The 22,354-nt window shown below is 48.1% G+C and overlaps 1 protein-coding gene across 3 annotated transcripts in view; it reads left to right on the plus strand.

The window, feature by feature from the left end:
* Positions 1 to 22,354, plus strand: part of CTDSPL (CTD small phosphatase like) — a 104,772-nt gene that overhangs the window by 68,086 nt on the left and 14,332 nt on the right. For 2 of the 3 annotated variants that reach the window (XM_054729813.1, XM_008154948.3), the window contains exons 2-4: positions 5,731 to 5,885; positions 15,040 to 15,072; positions 21,068 to 21,169. In XM_054729813.1, the coding sequence (XP_054585788.1) occupies positions 5,731 to 5,885; positions 15,040 to 15,072; positions 21,068 to 21,169 (290 nt within the window). The remainder of the gene's footprint in view (positions 1 to 5,730; positions 5,886 to 15,039; positions 15,073 to 21,067; positions 21,170 to 22,354) is intronic. The other variant, XM_054729812.1, reaches the window with a different exon arrangement.

Here is a 22,354-nt window from a genome sequence, read left to right on the forward strand (position 1 = left end):
TCAAAGGTCACAGCAGGCCTGGCGGAGGCCCAGGCCCAGCATCTCCAGCTCTCCACCACCCCTCCCAGGCTTCCTGTCCGCTTGGGCCTGCTCAGAGAAACGGAGAAAGTTACGTCTTAGGGTCACCCCATCTGCTCCTGCTGGCGATCCCCCTCCACTCAGCCTATGGGATGTCCAGGCCCCTGGCCCAGCGTCTGTGCGAAGAGAAGGGCAGCTGCGGGGAGCGGCCGTGGGCGTGTCTTCGTTGGCAGGGCTCAGGAGGAGAAAAGGGGGCGGTCCTTCTGACAGGCCTTCCCTGCCAGCGCCAGCCTCTCATCGCCCCGTTAGATGGGGAGCCTGCAGGAGAGGCCCCTGCTGGGTCTGTTCGCCTCCTGCACGGGCCTCCCGGGGTTCACCTCACGTGGGAGGCCCCTCGTTTTAATGCACAGCTAGAGGGCAAGAGGCCTGGGTAAGATGCAGACTGGGCAGGCGCAGTGCGCGGCCGGGTAGAGGGCTCAGCTAACGAGCCCAGGGAGAGGAAAGCAGGTAGCAGCCCCCACAGAGCTCACTGGGACCCTTAACCCTTCCCTTTCTTTTCTCCCGTCGTCAGAGCAATCCCGTGGAACCACTTTCCCAGATTGGTTTCTAGTTTTGCTTTCTAAGTTACAGTTTATGGAACCGATGTCTGTTATAGTAAGTTATGCCTCCCAGTTGTCAGATGCCAGGGGGGGGGGGGAATTGGGGGGGAGAAATGTGTACCCACAGAATCCAACCTTGGTTTCAGAACCCCCACTCCTTTAAAAAGCAAACGCTTTTAAGAGACGCATGATAATAACAAGCGCTGACATTTGTGAAGTGCTTGCCCAGTGCTAGACACTGTTCTGACGCTTTATAAGGACTCATTTCATTCTCACAATTGCCTGTAATTGCCTGTATTACCCCCATCTTACAGGTAAGGAAACCGAAGCACAAGAAAGTCGCGTAACTTAACCTAGGTCCTGACTGTTGCTGGTCAAGCCAGAACTCTTCCCTGAGCAAGCTGCCTTCGAGCCCGCGCTCAGAATGACCCAACAGTCTGCTCACTCGTTGGCCTTCCCTCGGTGGGTCATGTCGCTAATTGGTCATAGGAACAACATCAGCAAGGAAACGAGTCGCAAAGCTATGATAGTTGCCCAGGGACAAAAATGGCGAGGGCTTCAGCCGGGGTATACCAGGGGCAGGGAATTGCTGAGGGCAGACGTAAGAGCTGGTAAGGAGATCAGACAACCCAATGAAAGGGAGAAGGGTAGATTTTGAGACTAGGAGAGGGGTGGCCTGGAAGTTAAGAGAGAGGAATGAGCTGAAGACATATCTCAGCCCAGGTGGCGTGGCTCAGTGATTGAGCGTCCACCCATGAACCAGGAGGTCACCGGTTCGATTCCCGGTCAGGGCACATGGCCGGGTTGCGGGCTCGATCCCAGTAGCGGGCGTGCAGGAGGCAGCTGATGGATGTTTCTCTCTCATCATTGTTTCTGTCTCTCCCTCTCCCTTTCTCTCTCTTTAAAAATCAATTTTAAGAAAACATTTTTAAAATATATATATATATCTCAGACATGCACACATTCACGTAGAAATTCAGTGGCCAGGGAACAAACTCCTTCGGCTGGAGTGGGCTTCCTTCGAGAGGCGGGGCTTCGAGCCAGCCCCTGGAGAACAGGAATGTTCGCGAAGAGGGGATGTGAGGACAGAGGAGTGGGAGGTGGGATGTCAGTGTGATCCCAGGGAGGAAACGGGAGTGAGGTGGGCAGGGATGGGTGTGGGTACGAGTGGGAAGGTGATGGGGGAAAGCAGAAAACTTTGGGATGATTTTCGATGACTTTTTCTTCCTAAGTCTGATTTTTTTTAAAAAAAGCAAGTCTTTATGTCATGTTCTAGACCGATGTTCAGAGTTGCTACCCCTTCCTTGACGCCTCCAAAGTAGTCTTAAAACCCACGTAACAGGAAGATGCGTGCATTAAGCTCTAATATCCTGCTGTCACAGCCCTGATAAAGACGTGTTCCTGGGTACCTGAGCCACCCGGGGACCTCTCTCCTAGGCACGTTATCGGTGGGAACATTCTCAGGGAGTGAAGAAAGGTGGCGAGAGGCCGAGTCCTGATTAAAAACAAAGCAGCTGACGGCATTTGTGTGCCCAGGGCGGGTGGAGGGTCGGCTGGGGCTGCCGGGTGAGGAAGCCAGGGGGAGCGTTCTGCTGGGAAGGACACGTCTCAGGCGCCTTCCTTTCACGGGGGGCCTCCTCTGGTTGTGAGGTCATCACGGTCCAGGGGGTGTGGGCCGTGATGGTAGCGACATTGACTTCCCGCAAGGCTGCCAGCAGCACAGCTGCCGCCTGGTGTGTGCTTCCCGGGCCTGGAGTGGGGAAGCATAGGAGTCCGTCTGAAGTTCAGGTTTGGAAGCGGATATGCTTTCTCCTGAGCATCACCGAGGTGCTGATCGGAAGCTTAACAAGCGAGCTTGCTCCCCCGTCGAGAGAGTAACACGTGATTGCCGCACCACGCTGGGAAAACACGGGAGGAGGACATGGGGGCGCCCATAACCCGATGATGACTGTTCACCCTTTGACATGGTTTTGCCGATCTTATCTGTGCTCGCTTTTCATTTGTTTTTGTACAGTTCTAATCCAGTCAGATACACAATTATGTATCGAGCTTTTCTGATCTCATGTTATAAACATTTCTCCATCAAACTATGGACTTTGATATCATGTATCGCCCGGCCGGCGTGGCTCAGGAGTTGAGTGTTGACCTACGAAGCAGGAGGTCACGGTTCGATTCCCAGTCAGGGCACATGCCCGGGTTGTGGGCTGGATCCCCAGTAGGGGGCGTGCAGGAAGCAATCCATGATTCCCTCTCATCATTGATGTTTCTCTCTCCCTCTCCCTTCCTCCTCTCTGAAATCAATAAAAATATACGTGTATTTTTAAATACCATGTTTCAACCAAAACCTTCCCACCAGCTATAGCTGGAGGAGAGGCAGCTGCTGGGGTGGAAGGCAGTGGGGCGGGCGGTTAATTACAAGCCCAAGTCTTGAGCCCTTTGAGGAGCAAGTGAGCCCTGGGGTGGGGCGAGGCCAGTGCTGGCCTGATTTTGAGGGCACCGGACCCAGCCAAGAGGGACTGGACACTTAGAAAGCCCCAGCCTCCCGGAGGCTCCTGCAGGCCCGAGACCAGTTAGCGGGAGAGGCCTGGGCCCTGCCGCAGGCATGCGAGGGAGGCCGCCGGGGCTGCTCCACGGCTTCCTGCGGAGAAGGGCGGACCTGAGAGGCTGCCATTTCCCCATCAGGGTGATGGGCTCCCCAGTGACTCAAGCTCCTGTAGTGACTCTCGCAGGCTATTTATAGCCTCTCCAGGCTAAGTAATCAGATGGCGGAAATTATAAGCAGCTCGCTGGCTCCGGGTTTAGGATTTTTTTTTTTAACATATAAGTTAGTTAGTTAGTCAGTTATAGGTTGATGTATGTGATCCTCAGAGGAGGAACATAGAATCGGGGAAGGTGCTCCTTGCAGAACTGTTTACTGCCCAGCCTGGGTGTTACCTGCTCAGTGTCTCTGAGACAGGAACAAATAGCTTGTTTCCTTGCAGGGAAATGGGCTGTCGTTCAGAGGAGAGAGAGCTGTGTTTTGATTTTTGTTTTTAATCCTTACCCGAGGATAGGTTTTTCATTGATTCTAGAGAGAGAAGAATGGGGAGAGAAAGAGAGAGAGAAACATTGATGTGAGAAACATTAATCAGTTGCCTCTCATACACGTCCCAGCTGGAAATCGAATCCACAACCCGGGCATCGAATCCACAACCCGGGTATGTGCCCTGACCGGGAATCGAACCCAAGACCCTTCAATGCACAAGCCGACGTTCTAGCCACGGAGCCACACTGGCCAGGGCAGAAGAGAGTTGTTTCCTTCTCTGTAAAATGCTTGAGTGTGGCACAAAAACGAAAACACCCAACATAACAACAAAACAGTTTAATATTTTACATTGAATATGAGTTTATGGCAGTAGTTTTCTCTCCGTTTGGCCTTTTTCCTCTCCTTCTTAATCTTACCTAAGTTGTTTCAAGATTGTCTTTGGCATGGCATACAGAGAAAGCACACACTTCGGGAACAGGCCCGCGTGGGTTCGAATCCTGGCACTCGCAATTACTGGTTATGTTTTCTCAGCACTGAGAGGGACAGTGACCTAGGGGAGCGGGGAGGACTACAGGAGATGCGGGTGGTAAAGGACTGGAATTAAGACGGCTGGTCCTCCGTAAGCAGTGGTCAGTATCGCTTCCCACCACTGCTGCTAACTCGGCCTCTGGGTCCAATGGCCTGGTCTGACCTGAAATGGTACCTGGGACATGCGCTCAGAGACTCACCAGGAAGATAAAACAGCCAGCTTTCCCAGGGATTGATGGTTCTGAAGCTCATCTTTGGTGAGTAAGGGTCTTCAATTCACACTTACTGGGCCATTTGCCCAAACGCAGGCCTAGAGACCCATCCAGGCCTATCGAGTTGCTGGCAAAACAGCTTTTCCATCCTTTTTCAGAAATCCCGTCTGAACGCCCGTGCTCTTGCCACCAGCAGGAGAGCGAGTACCCCAAGACTTTCAGCGAAGGTTTTGCGATCTCTTGAGGGGGAAGGTGCTATACACTTCCCTCAAGTGTTCAAAAATAGGATTTGTGCCAGAATTGCTTTTGGGGAGAGAGAAACTCCAACAGCGGTCGTGTGGACTTCAATCATTCCCCACCTGGGTGATTTTCCCAGTAACCCTGAGCATGTCCCATTGCTTGTGGCCTCTTCCCAGAGCGCTGCTGACCCACCCCGACGTGGTATGTGGGGGGACCGTCCTGGCTGCATTCCCAGGCAGAATCGCCCTGCCCTCCAAGGTCCGTTTCCTCCCCGGGCTGTGTCTGTCCTCGGTACCGCTGTGTGCCTCCTATTGCTGGCGGGGGCAGCTTGTCCTGCACCCGGGGTAACAGAAAGGATCCATCACTCGCTCCGGGGCTTTGGTCCAGGCCCGGCCAGGGAACGAGGCCATGGCCCAAAACCCACCTGGGTCTCACGAAGGTGGACTTGGCCCAGGCCAGCCCTGCTCGGGCCAGGCCCGTGTTCTCTGCCCCAGGGTTCCTGCTGTGTGTGTTACAAGTGTAATGGAAGCCTTCAGCCCTGAGCTCTGGGAGTCCAGACTGCGGTCAGTTCCCCATCAGAGTTGAGAAAGGGGCTCCTGCATGCCTTTAACATGTGCTTTCCTCACCCATGAATGAGGCATTTGCATGGTGAGCAGGGAGTAGCTAAGACCCTAGTTTCAGAGGGACTCTTGGGTCCCTTCATAGAGAAACGCTGTTCAGAGCCGTCAAGGACCTTTGTTTGGAAGGAGCGCTTCGTGCAGGGTCGGGAGACGTTCCCTGCCGGGCCCAGGAATGCAGATGGAGCCTGACCCCGAGCGTGGGTCACGTCATGAGCAAGCAGCCCCCGCTGGGCTGCGGTCCGAGGAATTCTGTCCAGCCAGCAGGACTGGACTCCACCGGCCAGCTGGCCTTCTAGGATTCGCATGCCGAGTAACAGTCCTTCAGCGTGCTTCCTGGGGGCCCTCGTCTGTGTGTCCGGAGTGGGTCTCCCGGTCTCGGGGCCGGAGTCGGGGTGGGGAGGGGGCCATGCCCACTGGGGCTTTCACGTTGCCTCACGGCGGTGAGTGCGTGCTGCCCTGGGCCACAGCGTGCTGCCTTCTCTCCCCAGCCTCCCACTGCAGCGTCAGCCTGAAGAAGCAAAGGAACCGCAGCATCCTCAGCTCCTTCTTCTGCTGCTTCCGGGACTATAATGTGGAGGCCCCGCCCGCCAGCAGCCCCGGTGCGCCGCCCCCGCTGGTGGAGGAGAACGGCGGGCTGCCCAAGGTCAGTGCTGCCCCGGGACCGCGCACCCCGCCAAACCGCGCAGCTGCCTGTCTGTCACACCCGGGACAAACGTCCTGCAGAAGAGCCTAGCACGGTGTGGGTGTGGCCGTTTACTTAACCCTTTGCACTCGCTTGCTTTTTTCTCGATTCCTTTATTCTACTCGGGATTTAATTTTTTAAATACCCCAGATTTTACAAAGCGCGGCAGTAGAATAAAAAACTGGAGTTTCTTTTCATACGAACTTATTTATTTGGATTTTTTTTTTATATTTCAAATTATTGATACATTCGATACAATTCGACAGACGAGCTGCTACCGGTGCTAACCGTGTCGAGTCACACTCGACATCCGAGTGCAAAAGGTTAAAGATTCGAAGTCACCAAAAACGTCGTCTCTCTTGTTAGAGGATGTCTCAGTCGTTCCCATGTAGCAGCTGAAGAGGGTATGTGAAGAGAGCTGTAAGCCTCAGTTCACATTTTTACAACATTCTTGGCCGGTTGAATGTACGAATGGAGAGTTAAAGGACGATGAGCCGACAGAGAAATGGAAAGCCAGAAGGAGAAACAGGGTCCTGGGAAAGAGCTAAGAATAAATATACATGGCTTTTTCACTACCTTGTTTAATAACAAACATAGTTGTTATAGATTCTTTTACAGGTAGCAAATAAACACTTGTAAGCCGATTGTCACCGTAGTTAAAAAAAGAACAAACAGATTCTACCCACATGCTGTCTACAGACATATTCAAAACAGAGTAACTCAGAATAATGAAAAGTAAAAGGAGGAGCAAAAAGACATCCCACAAGTATAAGCAAAACGAAAACAGGTTACAAAATCAATGCAGTGAAGACAGAAGTTCGGGTGAAAATCGCTGAGGGAGGCAAAAGGGATTACTCATGATGAAGATAGTCACGATTGAGGGCACAGAAGTCATAAACCTTTATGTCCCAAATACCATGGGCAAAGGACATGAGCAGGTATTTCACAAAATAAGTAATACTGTTGGTCAATAAGCAAAATGTTTTTCCATATGGCCAGTAACCAAAGAAAGACAAACTAAATGAGATCCTTTTCCATTATCAAAGGTATTTTTAAAGGTAATATTTGGGTGTGGTGTAGGGGTGGGAAGAGGGGGGGTAGAGGAGATACATCGGTTACTGGTAGGAGTGTTCATAGGTTACACCTTTCTGGAGGGAAATTTGGGATCTGATCTTAAACCCTTAAAGATAGGCCCATCTGTTCCCCTAAGCAGCTCCAGCTTATGGACCCAGGCGAGCCTGCACTACAGCCTGGGAAGTGTATTAATGCCTCCAGCTTTCCTGACATCTCCCGGGGAAAGAGCAGGCACGGGACTCATTCTCTCTGGTGCTCAGTGAGAAGCAGGGAACCCCCAACAGGGGAAATTGCTCACCTCTCTTGGAGTCCTAGAACAGAGACATAAAATGTACAGTCCTGTGAGGTCAGCCACCCGGCAGGAGCCTGGGGGCCCACTGTGTGTGTGTAGTCCTTGAAGGGGCCGTACTGATGAGCTGAATTGCTTGCACTTCTTGTGCCCTGGACGAGCCCCGTGATCCAGGGTCCTTCTTCATCTCTCCGTGGTTTGTCAGTTTGGGCTTGGCTGGAGCATGAGAGCGTCAGTCCTTGCTGGGCCTCGGGGTGCTCCCTCGTTTGCCACTGCTGAGAAAGTCCCGGTTGAACAATTAGACTATGAGACTCCTACTGAGGTAAAACTAATGGAAGAAATAGAAGAGAGCTTTAGCAGAAACTCAGGAAATGACATTTCAGGGACTGAATTTTAAGTGCAAAAGTAACTTTTAGAACTTAAAAAACATCCCATGATTTCTAAATATAAAAATTCAGTAAACAAACCGAGAAAAAAAAAAGGGGGAGAATGAGAAATGGTCACTGCTGAGAACTGAATTAATGTTCTGGGAGAGCAAATGGAAGAAATATCTTACAATTCAGACCAGAAACACAGAGATGGTAATTGAGGGAGGGTGTGGGGGGCCATCTAGGAGACCTTGTGCAAATAATAGGACTTGCAGAAAGAGAAGAAGTAATAGAAGAAATTTTTCTTGAGCTGAAAAAAATTTTAATTTGCAGATTAAAAGGGTACCAAATCTACAGTAGGGTTAGTGGGGGCAAGCGAGGGAACACAGGCCTAGATACATGCTAGACTTCTCAGCAACACTGAAAGCCAGAAGACTATGAAAAGTGTTTATAAGCTACTGAGAGAAAAGAATTATAAACCAAAACTTCTGTCTATCATCAAGATATCATTCATCTATGAAGGAAAAAGATGCACATTTCAGGCATAGAATGATTCAGAGAGGGGAGCAAAATAAATCTGGGTGAGATTGATGTTATTACAATACTAGAAGCCCAGTGCACAGATTTGTGCACCTGTGGGGTCCCTTGGCCTGGCCTGTACCCTCTCCCAATCTGGGACCCCTTGGGGGATGTCGGATAGCCAGTTTCGGCCTGATCCCCGCAGGCCCAATCCTGTGCATTGAGGGTCTGTGCCCTGGTGGTCAGTGTGCGTCATAGCGACTGGTCAACCGGTTGTTCGATCTTTCAGTCGCTCAGGCTTTTATATATATAGATGATTATAGAAAATGTAGGAATAAATATAACTATTGGGAACAGAACTAACATAGCACAATTAAAAAATAGATCCTCAAAATTCACTGAGAGTGAAAGGAAAAGTAAACAGAAATGTGAACAAGCCATCAAAATTAAGGAAAGGGAAAAGGAACCGATAACATAATAAATAGTAAACCCAACATAAAGAGTAGGTATAAAACCAAGTTTAATAAACCAAATTCTCCTGATGAAAGACCAAGACTATATCGGATGGGCTTGAAAAATCCTGCAGTATATGTTCCCAAGAATATACCTACATCAGATGGGAGTGGTTTTGGCAGCAAGTAAAAGGAAACTGACAAGTAATAGCTTAGACAAATAGGGGGCTATTTTTGTCAGATAAAAAGCCTGAGGCTGGTCGTTGCTCCCGTTAGCTTAAGTGCCAGAGGAGGCCATCGGGACCCTCACTCTTTCCGTCCTTTTGTCTTTTCGTCGTTCTGTTCCACCGTCCTTGGCATGTTTGACTTTACCCTCATGCCTGTTGTTCATTATCTCAAAGCACGAGCTTCAGCCGTCACATCCACATTGAAAGGAAAAACAGAGGGAGGAGTAGTCTAGCCGTGTCTGTCCCTTTTATGGAAAGTAGCAGCTTTCACAGAAAAGCCCAGGAGACTTCAGCTAGGTCCCGTGGGCCAGAATTTGGTGATGTGGCTACCCTTCAGCAGCAAGGGAGGTCCGAAAGGGAAAGAATTTAGACCAGCAAAAAGAATTTATTTTTTAATATATTTTTATTGATTTTCAGAGTGGAAGGAAGAGAGAGAGAGAGATAGAAGCATCAATGATAAGAGACAATCATTGATGGGCTGCCTCCTGCACGCCCCCTACTGTGGATCGAGCTCGCAACCTTGACCAGAATCGAACCTGGAACCCTTCAGTCCACAGGCCAGTGCTCTGTCCTCTGGGCCAAAACGGCTGGTGCCCAGCAAAAAAGAATTTAGACAAACAAAATCAGAGCTCTTTTCACAAAAGAGAAAAGAGGAGTGACTACTGAGTAGATGTACTTACTAGTCAGTGAGGATTCAGTTACACTGCAGTAACATTCCCCCAAACCCCAGAGGCTTAAAATAATAAATAAAAAATTTTTTCTCTCTCATGCTGCATGTTTATTATGGAATAGCTGGGCCTTCTGCTCTGTGGTCCAATTCAATCAAAATATGATGTGAGCCACATATAATTTAAATTTGTCTAGTAGCCCCATTTTTAAAAATTATATATATATATCTATATATATATATATAAAAATATATATATATAATTTAAAAAATGTAATATGCTAATTAGACCAGACAGCCGAATGACCTTCCAGACAAAGCCAGGGCTGTGAGGGCCGAGGCAAGCCACCGTGGCTGCGAGGGCCAAGCCCTTTGCATGAATTTCGTGCATCAGGCCTTTAGTATATATATAAATTGATTTCAGAGGGAGGAAGGGAGGGGGAGAGATGGATGGAAACATCAATGATAAGAGACAATCACTGATGGGCTGCCTCCTGCACGCCCCTTACTGAGGATCAAGCCCGCAACCTGGGCATGTGCCCTGACCGGAAATCAAACCATGACCTCCTAATTCAGAGGTCGACGCTCAACCACTAAGCCACATCAGCCAGGCCAAAATATTTTTAAGGTAAATTAATTTTTTTTAAGGTTCTGTTTCTTTTTTCTTTTTTTAAAGTATATTTTTATTGATTTCAGAGAGGAAGGGAAAGGGAGAGAGCTAGAAACATCAATGATGAGAATCATTGATTGACTGCTTCCTGCACGCCCCTTACTGGGGATCGACTCCTAAACCCGGGCATGTGCCCTTGACCCGAATAGAACCTGGGACCTTTCAGTCCGCAGGCTGACACTCTACCCACTGAGCCAAACCGGCCAGGGCAAGATAAATTACTTTTAATAATATATTTTATTTAATACAGTATAGTCAAGTACAATTTTAACATATAATTAATAGGAAAAAATTGTCAATGAGATAAAATTTACATTTTTTTATCGTATAGTTCTTCGAAATCTGGTGCACTTTACATTTATAGCACATCTTGATTTGAACTAGCCACGTTTTACGTGCTCGATAGCCTCATGTGACTAGTAACTATCATTATCGGATTGCATTACCCCAGGCGTCCTCAAACTACGGCCCGCGGGCCACATGCGGGTGTTTTTGCCGTTTTGTTTTTTTACTTCAAAATAAGGTACGTGCAGTGTGCATAGGAATTTGTTCATAGTTTTTTTTAAACTATAGTCCGGCCCTCCAACGGTCTGAGGGTCAGTGAAATGGCCCCCTGTTTAAAAAGTTTGAGGACCCCTGCATTACTCTACCCGATCCTCAGTCATGGACCTAGAGGGAGGAGGCCCATCTCTCCTTCCATGCTTGTCCCAGCAGGGAAAGGGGAGTGTGGTGCTCACACGGGCTCCTGCAGTTTTCACTCAGAAGTAACATGCCTTGTTCCTACGGGTTAAACGCTGAACTAAGACTGTAATGTGGTGGCTAAGGATGTGGGGCTTAGCTTGTGTCCTGGCCATACCAATTCCTACTCATGTGACCTTAAGCCCATTACTGTAACTATAAAAGAAGATATAATAAATGTTTGTCACATCCTTATTTTTTTTTTAAGATAGTAACATGCCTCGTTTCAACGTACATTTTATTGGCCAAGGCAATGCTAGGGGCATAGAAATGTAATCCTACCGTGTGCCCAGAAAGAAAACTGGAATTATTTGGTGAACTGTGCTAATGGCTATGACAGTAGGTGGCTAGTCGTTTTTGACCTGATGTCTAACATATAGTTGTTTTTTTAAAGGTGGAAAATAAAGAGATGGGCAAAATGTACCGAGCAGATCAAATAAAAAGCAAAAGTGGCAATGTTAATATCAGACAAAACAGAATTTAAGGCCAAAAGCATTAAATGGGAGCAAACGGAACATTTGGTAATGATAAAATGTCTAATACAGGAAGTGTATAATAGCCATAAATCTTTATATACCAATCAATAGTACAGCCAAATACATAGAAGAAAAGAATTTAAATGTGATTTAAAAAAAAAAACTATCTTCTAAAAATAAACAGTAAACAACATGGGAAAATCATTGGCAGTTTCTGACTGATGTAATAAGACAAGAAAATAGCCAAAACCGGTTTGGCTCAGTGGATAGAGCGTCGGCCTGCGGACTGAAAGGTCCCAGGTTCGATTCCGATCAAGGGCATGTACCTTGGTTGCGGGCACATCCCCAGTAGGGGGTGTGCAAGAGGCAGCTGATCAATGATTCTCTCTCATCGATGTTTCTAACTCTCTATCCCTCTCTCTTCCTCTCTGTAAAAAATCAATAAAATATATTTTAAAAAAATAATAATAAGACAAGAAAATAAAATGATTGGTACAAATATGGAAAAGATACAAAATTAGTTTTATTTGCAGATGACATGATTATTTACACAGAAAACCCAAAACACTACAAAAAAAAAATAGAGTCATTAAAAGATTTCAATATGGTAGCTCTTATTTATGGAGAAAGGTGTTGTGTTTCTGGATAGGAAGATATAAAATTTATATAGAAGAAAAATGTCTAAGAATAGCTAGAGAATTTGGGGGAGAGAGAATTATGAAGGATGACTTGCCTTAACAGATGTTAAGCCTTATTCTCCATTGGTGTAGAAAAATCTATGAGTGAAATTTGAGCAATGACATTCCACTGTCAGCCGTATCACAGTCCCAGGTTCTGATACCATCCCTCAGTATGCTTTCCTCAGACTCTTCCCTCCCCCCAATTTAAAAATTGTTTCTGTAGAAAATTGTCCTCAGTGAAGAGAACATAGTTTGTACCCTAGACCCGTGGTCGGCAAACTGCGGCTCGCGAGCCACATGCAGCTCCTTGGCCCCTGGAGTGTGGCTCTTCCACAAAATACCACGGCCTGGGCGAGTCTATTTTGAAGAAGTGGCGTTAGAAGAAGTTTAAGTTGAAAAAATGTGGCTCTCCAAAGAAATTTCAATCGTTGTACTGATGATATTTGGCTCTGTGGACTAATGAGTTTGCTGACCACTGGCCTAGACCTATAGAGGGGGGAAAAAAAAGAAAAAGAAAAAGAAAAAGAAAGGAGTCAGTGCTGTGATAGTAAAGGTTATTTTAGAATAGTTTCTGCCCAGGTGCAGTGACCTGGGAGGATGGTGCCGCGTCCCCGGAGGTTTCCCACAGTATTCAGCCGTGTGTCTCCGTGAGCAGAGGCCTGTAAGGCAGTTCTCTGGCACAGCGGAGCTCACCTGGGCTTGGGGTTCATTCATGGGCTTCCCTCCGTTACCATTTGTCAGACGCCTTTTTAAAGAATGACGTTAACTCTGAGCAACGCATCATTTGCATGACACTCGCGTTTTCCGCCGGAGACCAGGCCCTCATAGAAAGAGCCCGTGTTAAAGTGGGACCAGCTAATTCCCTGAGGAGGGCCCTCGGCCCTTGGCTCTCCACGTGGTCAGGACACCCGCACACACAGCCCAGGCCCATGAGGTGGGGAAGCAGATTCCAGGCCTGTCTCTTCTGCTGACTCCTTAGCTCCCCCTGCCTCGTGGAACGCAGCATGCCAGAGGCAGACGGGAGGCTGTGGACAGAACGCGGCAAGCAGATGGCCTCTGTGGAGAAATGCTTCGCCAGGAGTGGCCTGGTGGCAGCCATCGCCATATCCAGTTACACCCTGGACCTGCAGGCCAGTGGCCCAAAACCAGTGTCTGCAGCCCCTGGCCAGAGGCTAGGACGAGTCAGCACCTAGAAGAAGACCAATGGCAGAGACCAAGCAGGACTTGTAAGGGTGAGGACAAAGTGAGCGAGGTTTCTGGACGCTCACTAATGCATGCATGCCCCGTGCGTGCGCGAGCACACACACACACACACACACACACACACACACGTAAACTTCTGGGGTGATTTTCGAGCCCAAACAATAGTCTGTGTGTTGTCAAGCCCTTCGGATGTTATGGTTCTCTTGCTGTCACTGATGTGTCCTCTCATTGAAGGGGTGCCTGTGGGGGGGAGCTGTGCGCAGTCTCCCTCTCGTGCAGGGTCTCTGGAGGTGGTTTTGCCCCCTGGGGAACATTTGGCAGTGTCTGCGGACATGTGTGATGGTCACTCCTGGAGGTCCTACTGGGATCTAGTGGGTGGAGGCCCAGGATGCTGTTAAGCATCCACAACATCCAAGACACCCCCCCCCCCCCCCCCCCCCCCCCCAGGACAGAGTTCTCAGGCCCAGAACGTCAGCAGCGCTGGGGCTGAGAAACCCTGCTCCAGGCTGACCCAGCTTGTGAGCAGCCAGTTAAAATCGCCCAAGTCCAGCTGCTGGAAGCAGTGTGATTTAAGAGCTGCGGAAATGAACTTCTCTAGGTGGGCTTCTCGCAAACTGGGGCGTGCTCCGATGGCGCCCACTGTGTGCTGAAGAGCAGCACAGCTCTGCTTTGAATCATGGCAGGAGGCCGCGTAGCATCCTTCAGACCAGCCCCGGGTGTCCTGAGCCGGAAAGAGCCATCAAGAGGATCTCAAGAGGAAACAGTCGTCGCTGTTAGACTGCAGAGCGGGCGGCTGGGGTGTGGAGACAATCAGGAAGGTGCCAGCCACCTGCCCCTGTCGGCAGGCTGGGCCCCTTCCTGTGACACCCCTGTCACCAGACCCCCCTTCATAAAAGATGGTTACACTTTCCACAAAGCGCTCCGTGTGTGGGAGACCGTGAACTGAGCATGCCCTGACCGGGACCACGCTGCCGCTGTCTGTTGCCTCCCATCCCACCATCTAAAGAAGCAGCAGCACAGAATTGATTTTTAGAGAGAGAGGAAGGGAGGGGGAGAAGGGAGAGAGAGATAGAAACATCCATGAGAGCAGAACATGGATCAGCTGCCTCCTGCACCACTGAGCCACAGCAGCCAGGCCAGGGCCTGGATTTTCTTGACACCCCCCTGAGGATACAGGTCCTGTGCCCCTTAAAGGGAAAGCTGTGCCATGTCTGTGGCCTCGCAGGGCACTTCTTGTACCTCGCCTTGACCCCCTGCCCGCTCCTCCCTAGAGGAGGACCAGGAGTGGCCAGGGAGTGCCTTGTAATCTGATGAACTTGCCTTCCTTTCCCTGCCCACTGTATAGACTGAAGGCTTAGTGTTCTCAGGGGAAAACTTACGTAAAAGAAGAAACAAGCCAGTCATTAGAGGGAGTCATGGATCAAAGTAAAGTATGGGTTTTCATTTTTAAATTTCAATTAAGGATTAAATTTCTGGGCGTCCGGAGAGGCACTATTCAAATAAACAAGACGAGGAATGAGCCCCAGGAACCCAGCCTGGACTGTCAGGGGAGGGGGTGTCTGGGAGGCAGAGACCCTAACTGTGGGGAGTCTTTGGGTTCCTCCCTCGCGTCAGATACCGCCAAGGTGCCGAGGATGGGAAGTCATGTGCCTGCTGTACACTCGGAAGTGCTTTGGAGTTTCTTTTGAGTATATGTTCTACTTCTCTTGAAACCTGACAATGACCTTTTTTTTTTTTTTTCTTTTTCCTCAGGGTGACCAGAGGCAGGTCATTCCCATACCAAGTGTATGTATATTTATTCAATTTTATTTAAACATTCGTAGCGTCTTACAGCTTTGGGCCTACTAGTATAAACTGTTCTTGCTTATGTTGTGTTTTACCATGTGGTATTAGCCAACTCTGTTCTGTTAAAAAGTAACATGAGGCTACATTTTTTTAAATATGTTTTTATTGGTTTTTAAAGAGAGAGAGAGAACGGGAGAGGGAGAGAGAGATAGAAACATTGATGAGAGAGAAACATCTATTGGCTGCCTCCTGCACGGCCCCCACTGGGGATCGAGGCCGCAACCCAGGCATGTGCCCTTACCAGGAATCGAACTGTGACCTCCTGGTTCATGGGTCCACACTCAACCACAACCAGCTGGGCCACAAATGGATATTTTAATCCAAAAAATTCTATTCTCCAAATTATCTGATTCAAATTGGTTCTCTATTTTTCCTTGAATTTTTTTAAATTTATTTTCTGGGACCGTCCAAGAGGCATAGCAGTCCTGCATTTGAAAGGAATGGATTTCAGCAGCACAGGCTGACTCTGCATTTGGTGACGCATGCCACTTACAAATGGCCCAAACAGTGTCTGATAATTTCCTTTTCCTCAGAACTTGAACTCTCCACGTATGAACAAGTTGCAAGGGTGTGTGGAGTGATTCAGACTTGGCCAGCATACCTGGGGGTTGGGCTTTGTTGGGGAAACTGATCAAAACGTTTGGTCAGGCAGCACGACTTCTTCTCCAACGTTGAGTAGGATTCAGATCGGCTCCTCTATCTTTCCGTGGATTTTTTTCACATATTTTCAACCCCCAGTGAGATTCATAGCCTTCATACCAAGTAGCGTCCGGTACTGCATTCTTCCCGCACCGGTGCCTACGTTACACAGGTGCCCGGGGGCCCCTCTCCCCCTCCCTCTGACACTCCACTAGCGCTCCTTCTCCTCGAAGCTCCTTCACTGTCGTCTGTACAGTTAGGTGCTGAATCAAGCACTTGTCAGGGTAAAAACTACTGAGAAAGATGGCCCTCTCCCCCCAAACCTAGACTCATTCTAGAATCCTAGAATAAGATAGCAGTGGTTCTCAACCTTCCCAATGCCGCGACCCTTTAATACAATTCCTCATGTCGTGGTGACCCCCCAGCCATAAAATGAAATTTCGTTGCTACTTCATCACTGTAATTTTGCTACTGTTAATGAATCGTAATGTAAATATCTGTGTTTTCTGATGGTTTTAGGCTCTACAGCAGCGGTTCTCAACCCACAGGTTGAGACCCGCTAGCAGGGTCACCTAAGACCAGGCGTCCTCAAACTACGGCCCGCGGGCCACATGCGGGTGCTTTTGCCGTTTTGTTTTTTTACTTCAAAATAAGATATGTGCCGAGTGCATAGGAATTTGTTCATAGTTTCTTTTTTAAACTATAGTCCGGCCCTCCAACGGTCAGAGGGACAGTGAACTGGCCCCCTGTTTAAAAAGTTTGAAACCCTGCACCATTGGAAAACACAGATATTTACATTACGATTCATAACAGTAGCAAAATTATAGTGATGAAGTAGCTACGAAATTCATTTTATGGTTGGGGTCACCACAACATGAGGAACTGTACTAAAGGGTCGCGGCATTAGGAAGGTTGAGAACCACTGGCCTGGAGGGAAAGGATTCCTTGTGTAACATAGCCCAGTGCGGGGTCTGTAACCTGCTGGCTGCCTCTTACCTCCGCGACACCGGGGCCGGCCGTAGGAACCTGTGAGCTGTCGTGCAGAAAACGGAAGCCTCACGCGAGTAACCTGCTCCTTGAGCGAGAACCTCCAGAAAAGCAGTTCTACTGAGGGGCACGTGTGGTCTCTCCGCTGCCTGCTTTACATGCAGCACTGAGCCACGTCCTTCTGAAGGCCAGCTCAGCCCGGGGATTCGGGCCTTAGGCTCCCCTGCAAAACCTGCACCCACCTGTCGAGGCCGCAGGCCACCTACACAGAGTAGCTCTTCTGAAACACAGGGGGACCTGGTCAGTCCTGGGAGCCCCGAGAGCTTGGGGTGCTGCGCCACAGGCCCAGAAATCCAGGCTTGGACTGAGCCCACCAAGCAGGTCCCACAGCCTCCTGAAAGCTTTTTCCAGGCCCTGAACATGAAAGATACCCCCGAGTAGCTCCAGCAGGGGTCCCCCGTCTCAGCTTCTCACCTCACCCCTCTTTTCTCATTCTCAGGATTTTCTGTGTCTACTCACAGGTTTGGCGTTCTGATGTTTCACGAAGCAATAAATGCAAGCTCAAGGTTTAAAAAAAAAAATACTGCCCAGCTGGTGTGGCTCAGTGGTTAAGCGTTAACCTATGAACCAGGGAGATCACAGTTCGATTCCCAGTCAGGGCACATGCCCCAGTTGCAGGCTCGATCTCCAGTAGGGGGCGTGCAGGAGGCAGCCGATCCATGATTCTCTCTCATCGTTGATGTTCCCATCCCTGTCTCCCTCTCCCTTCCTCTCTCTGAAATTAATAAGAACATATTTTTTAAAAAAAAAGAAGAAAGAAAGCAACTATAGAATTAACTATTCGTGGCTGCAAGTTCACCAAGGACAGGAAATCTCAGATCGACTCCCAGGAAGAGAATTCCCAAACCGTGGATGACAAGTCACGGTCCCTCCTCCTCCTCCTCCTCCTCCTCCCCCCCATACTACCACGTGCTTTCTGTCCCCCCACCACCAGCCATCCTCACCCCCTTCATCCCCTGGCAGTACTCCTCTTGATAGAACTGGCGTTTCTCTTGTTCAGCTTTATGTTGGCCTGAGAGAAAATTTGCTTCAGGACATTTTTTTTAGTTAGTGATTCAAGCATCACCTGGACAGATCAATTGAAGCAACAAAGCACTATGGCCTGTATGTAGTGTCCTTGCATGCTCCAAGGACACAGTGGTCCGCAAGAATTCTGACCCAGGGTTTGCGTGCATCCAAAGCGCAGCGCCCCGAGGAGCTGTGTGCACTTAGGAAACGGGCTAAGGATTCATGGGGTCCTTCCAGCCTGTTGCCCCCCGCCAGGCCTTGTTCTCTGCAGCACAGACGCTAAGTCCATAGCTGGCTTAACACCCTCCCGCCCTTTTCCCTCAGAGCAGTGATGGGAGGCATCTCACTTACTGTTAACTCAGAGAGCGTTGGCCAGGTGTGGGTTAAATACGCTACGAAAGTAATTTTTAGTCTTGGGTTTGGAAAATAACTGAGCCCCTTTTGGCCGATCTTGGGAGTTTTCAGAGATGCCAGGGATAGAATGTCTAGATTCTTACTTCCCGGGCTGGCTATCAGTTACATAAAGTTAAACTGCTGTCTTGGTGCTTAAATGCATAGAGAAAGCACTGGACAGGTCGACACCAAACTAAAAAGGGAGACACCTGGGGGAAGGGATTGGGGGGCAGAAAGAGCACGGAAAAGAGAATAGTTGTATTTTCATGTCTATATTTTTTTTTTTTATTATGTGTTTATTGATTTTTAGAGAGAGAGGAAGGGAGAAGGATAGAGAGATAGGAACATCAATGAGAGAAACATCATCAATTGGGTGCCTCCTGCATGCCCCCTGCTGGGGATCGAACCCACAACCCGGGCATGTACCCTGACCCGGAATCAAACCCGTGACCTCTTGAGTCACACCAGCTGGGCCATGCCTATATTCTTTACATCGTTGCATAATAAGAAGTTAAAACAAATTCTATTCTAGTCACAAGCATGTTTTCTGTTATTGCCCAAACAACGGAAATAACCCAAACCCTTAATGTTCACTTATAGAGTTTGTCATACCCTGCCTTTTTAAAGCACTTTTCAATAGAAAACTTCTTGCAAGTGTATGTTAATTTCACTAATAACCTGCCTGCTTGCTGGTTTATAATGACACAGTCCTTCCTGGCACCCTGAGCCCCATGGCCCATGTCTGGGCACACCTGTTCCCAGTGCTGCCGGGTTAGGAATCCTGGTAGTGCTTGGTGCATAAGGAGGCCATAAAGGCGTTTTCTGGATGAGGTTGGGAAGAGTGAAGCACCCACACTTACTAGAGAGAGCCCCTCTAGAATGAGAAATGCCCGTGTCCCCACACACAGCTCGTCCTGGTCAGCCCCGCCCAGTACCTTCCTGCCAGAATGATCATTCCACTTGCCGACTCACCGGATGACCACCTCTGCTACCTTCCCTACGGAACCGGCTAAAGTCCAAAATTAACTCCAGGTCCTTGACTAAGGTTCAGTTTAGACCAAAAACAAACAACAACAAAAAAGCCATTTAAAAGGGGATTCATCTTGATTTCACTTTTCTCTTGTTTTCTTTGATAAACTAAATCGTTCATTCTTCAGTGGCTAGGGACAGATGCTTTCCTGTGTTTTGTTGAGCGTTAAACATTACACAGAGCTTGACCTTCTTCCAGCTCAGAGAATTAGCTTGTTAACGTTGGATACTGGCTATGCCACAGAGTAAACTAAAATACTTCAGATCTTTTCTGAAAAGGAAGCAAGGCCCAAAGAAAGAAATACTCTGAATCCAGAATGAGGTTGTCTGAAGATACCTAACATTTCATTAATTCTTTATGACCTTTTTATCACAAGGTTAGAGTCAGCTACTACAGAGACAGATAAATAGATTTTCTGGCCGACACGCAGCATGTGGGTTAAAGCAGAGAGGTAAAAATGCCACATTCACTCACTGTTACACAGCAGCGGGGCAGGCACTGGGCAGGACGCTGAATCTGGACCCGTTTTATTCCTGTTTCCTATGACTGGAGGGTACTTTGGGTTGCATTTTGCTGGTGGGTCTATAGTTTCCCTTCAAGTTTATGAACATTTCCATCACTAAAAAATAAATAAAAGATACTGTGGTTCCACTATAGCTCTGAAATATACTTATGTACCTTGGTGAATCTCAGGCAAAATGTGATTCCAGGGAAATGAGCCTGCATAGAGTCGCTGTTGTAATTTAACATTCATTTCTGTGTAGTCCATTTTAACAATAACAATAACCATTATATATGTGCCAGGCAGAATGCCGGCATTTACCGAAATTATAGCAGATAACCACAGCCTTTCATGATAGGTATTATTATCCCAGCTTACAGCCCGGAAAGAGACAGAGCTGATAGTCAAACCCAGGTTTATCTGGTTCCCAAGTCTCAGCCCTCATAATGGCCATTCAGACAATGGCACAGAATTTGGTAAAATTTCAGTTGCAAACTACAAAATTCCATGATGCACTAGACCAGGCATCTACCGTACTTTCCGGTGTGTAAGACGACTGGGTGTATAAGATTTTCTTGGGTTAAAAAGTCGTTTTATACACCGGAAAATACGGTATATTGGACTATATTGATGGGATTAGATATATTGGACTACGGTATTTTCCAGCGTATAAGACGACTTTTTAACCCAGGAAAGTCTTATATGCCCAGTTGTCTTATACGCCAGAAAATATGGTAAATGCTTGGTTTCAGAAAATTAACATGTGGGGGGAAAAACAACAACTGTGGTACATCTACACAATGGAATACTATTCTGCGGTTAAAAAAGAAGGAATTCTTACCATTTGCAACAACATGGATGGGACTGGAGAGCATTATGCTGAGCGAAATAAGCTAGTCAGAGAAAGATAAATTCCACATGATCTCACTCATTTGTGGAATATAATGAACATCATAGACTGATGAACAAAAACAGAACCAGAGACATAGAAGCATCGAACAGACTGTCCAACCTATGAGGGAAGGCAGGGGGTGAGGGGGTAAGAGATCAACCAAAGGACCTGTATGCATGCGTAAGAGCATAACCAATGGACACAGACAGTAGGGGGGTGGTGAGGGCATGTGCTGGGGGCTGGGGGCAGCCGGGGAGAGGTCAATGGGGAAAATAGGAGACTGGTATAATACTTTAAACAATAAAGAATTTAAAATAAATAAATGTTTGGTTTCCTTTTTAACCTCATTAACATAGTACAATACGGTAATAAGAGGATGGGTGTGTCTTTTATATCAGGGTAATAATAATTTTTTTTTCTTTAGCCACCAGCTAAATACCTCCTCCCCGAGGTGACGGTGCTTGACTATGGGAAGAAATGTGTGGTCATTGATTTAGATGAAACGTTGGTGCACAGCTCGTTCAAGGTGAGTCAACGTAAAGACCACACGTATGGTGGTTAGTGTGTGACGTCATGTTCATGAAGAAACCCCAAGAACAGTTGCTTATTAACTCAGGTGAACAGTAACTCGGGGAGTTGAATATTAACGTCGTTGGTTTGGTCGGGGGGGCGATGCTGGACTGCCAGGATCCCTGAGACCCATTCCTCTGTCTGAGCTTGGACTTGGCAGCGCTTTAACCCTCAGAAGTGCTTCTCAGGAGGCACAAGGCAGGCGGTGCACCGAGGCCCCGGACACTGCTGTGCATTTGTCAGGGTAACCAGAGGGCCATATGTGTTACCGGGAGGGGCGGGGCGGGCACGGTCCGAGCAGCCTGCTCTCCTGGAAGTTTTCCCAGACCCGTGTTTGAAAGATGTCCAACACTGAAATGACTTCCAGAGTGACGGCATCTGAGCAGATTCCGCCCTTTACCAGTATCTTGGCCATTTTCATAACAAGAGGTTGCTAGGGGTTTGAGAAGCTTCACAACTAAATGAGTATCTACCTGCATGACTTCTCCCCTGAAGGGCTCGAGGCTTCTGTGATGTCAAGGTGAGCATCAGATAGTCTATAATTTATATATATATATATATATATATATATACATATATATATATATATATATATATTATTGATTTCAGAGAGGAAGGGAGAGAGAGACAGAAACATCAATAATGAGAGAGAATCACTAATCGGCTGCCTCCTGCACTCCCCACCTTGGGGATCGAGCCTGCAATCCAGGCATATGAATTGAACCGTGACCTCCTGGTTCAAAGGCCGATGCTCAACCACTGAGCCACACCGGCCTGGCAGGTAGTCTACATCTTATCACCTCCCTCCCTCCCTAGGTCCCCGTCAGAGTAAGAGCAAAACTTAATTACAAATTGCCAGAGGACCTCCATGCGGGAGCAGCTGTAATTACACTATTGAGCTAATTAACCATTTTCCTTTTTTTTTTTTTTTTCAAAGGAATACATTATTTCAAAGAGGCCAATGATGAAAAGGTTTGGAAACAGGAGATTGGTGTGCTGGGGGAAAAAGGGGTTTTTAGGGTCCTGGTCCTGTTTGCCTTGGGGTCTTTCTGGCATCGCTGGCCAGTTAGACCACGTTCCTCTATGTAGCGCATCCCCAGACGCCCCTACTTCACATGGAGGCCCCATCCATGATGGGGCA

Source organism: Eptesicus fuscus, chromosome 18 (assembly GCF_027574615.1).
Source record: "Eptesicus fuscus isolate TK198812 chromosome 18, DD_ASM_mEF_20220401, whole genome shotgun sequence".
Taxonomy (NCBI): domain Eukaryota; kingdom Metazoa; phylum Chordata; class Mammalia; order Chiroptera; family Vespertilionidae; genus Eptesicus; species Eptesicus fuscus.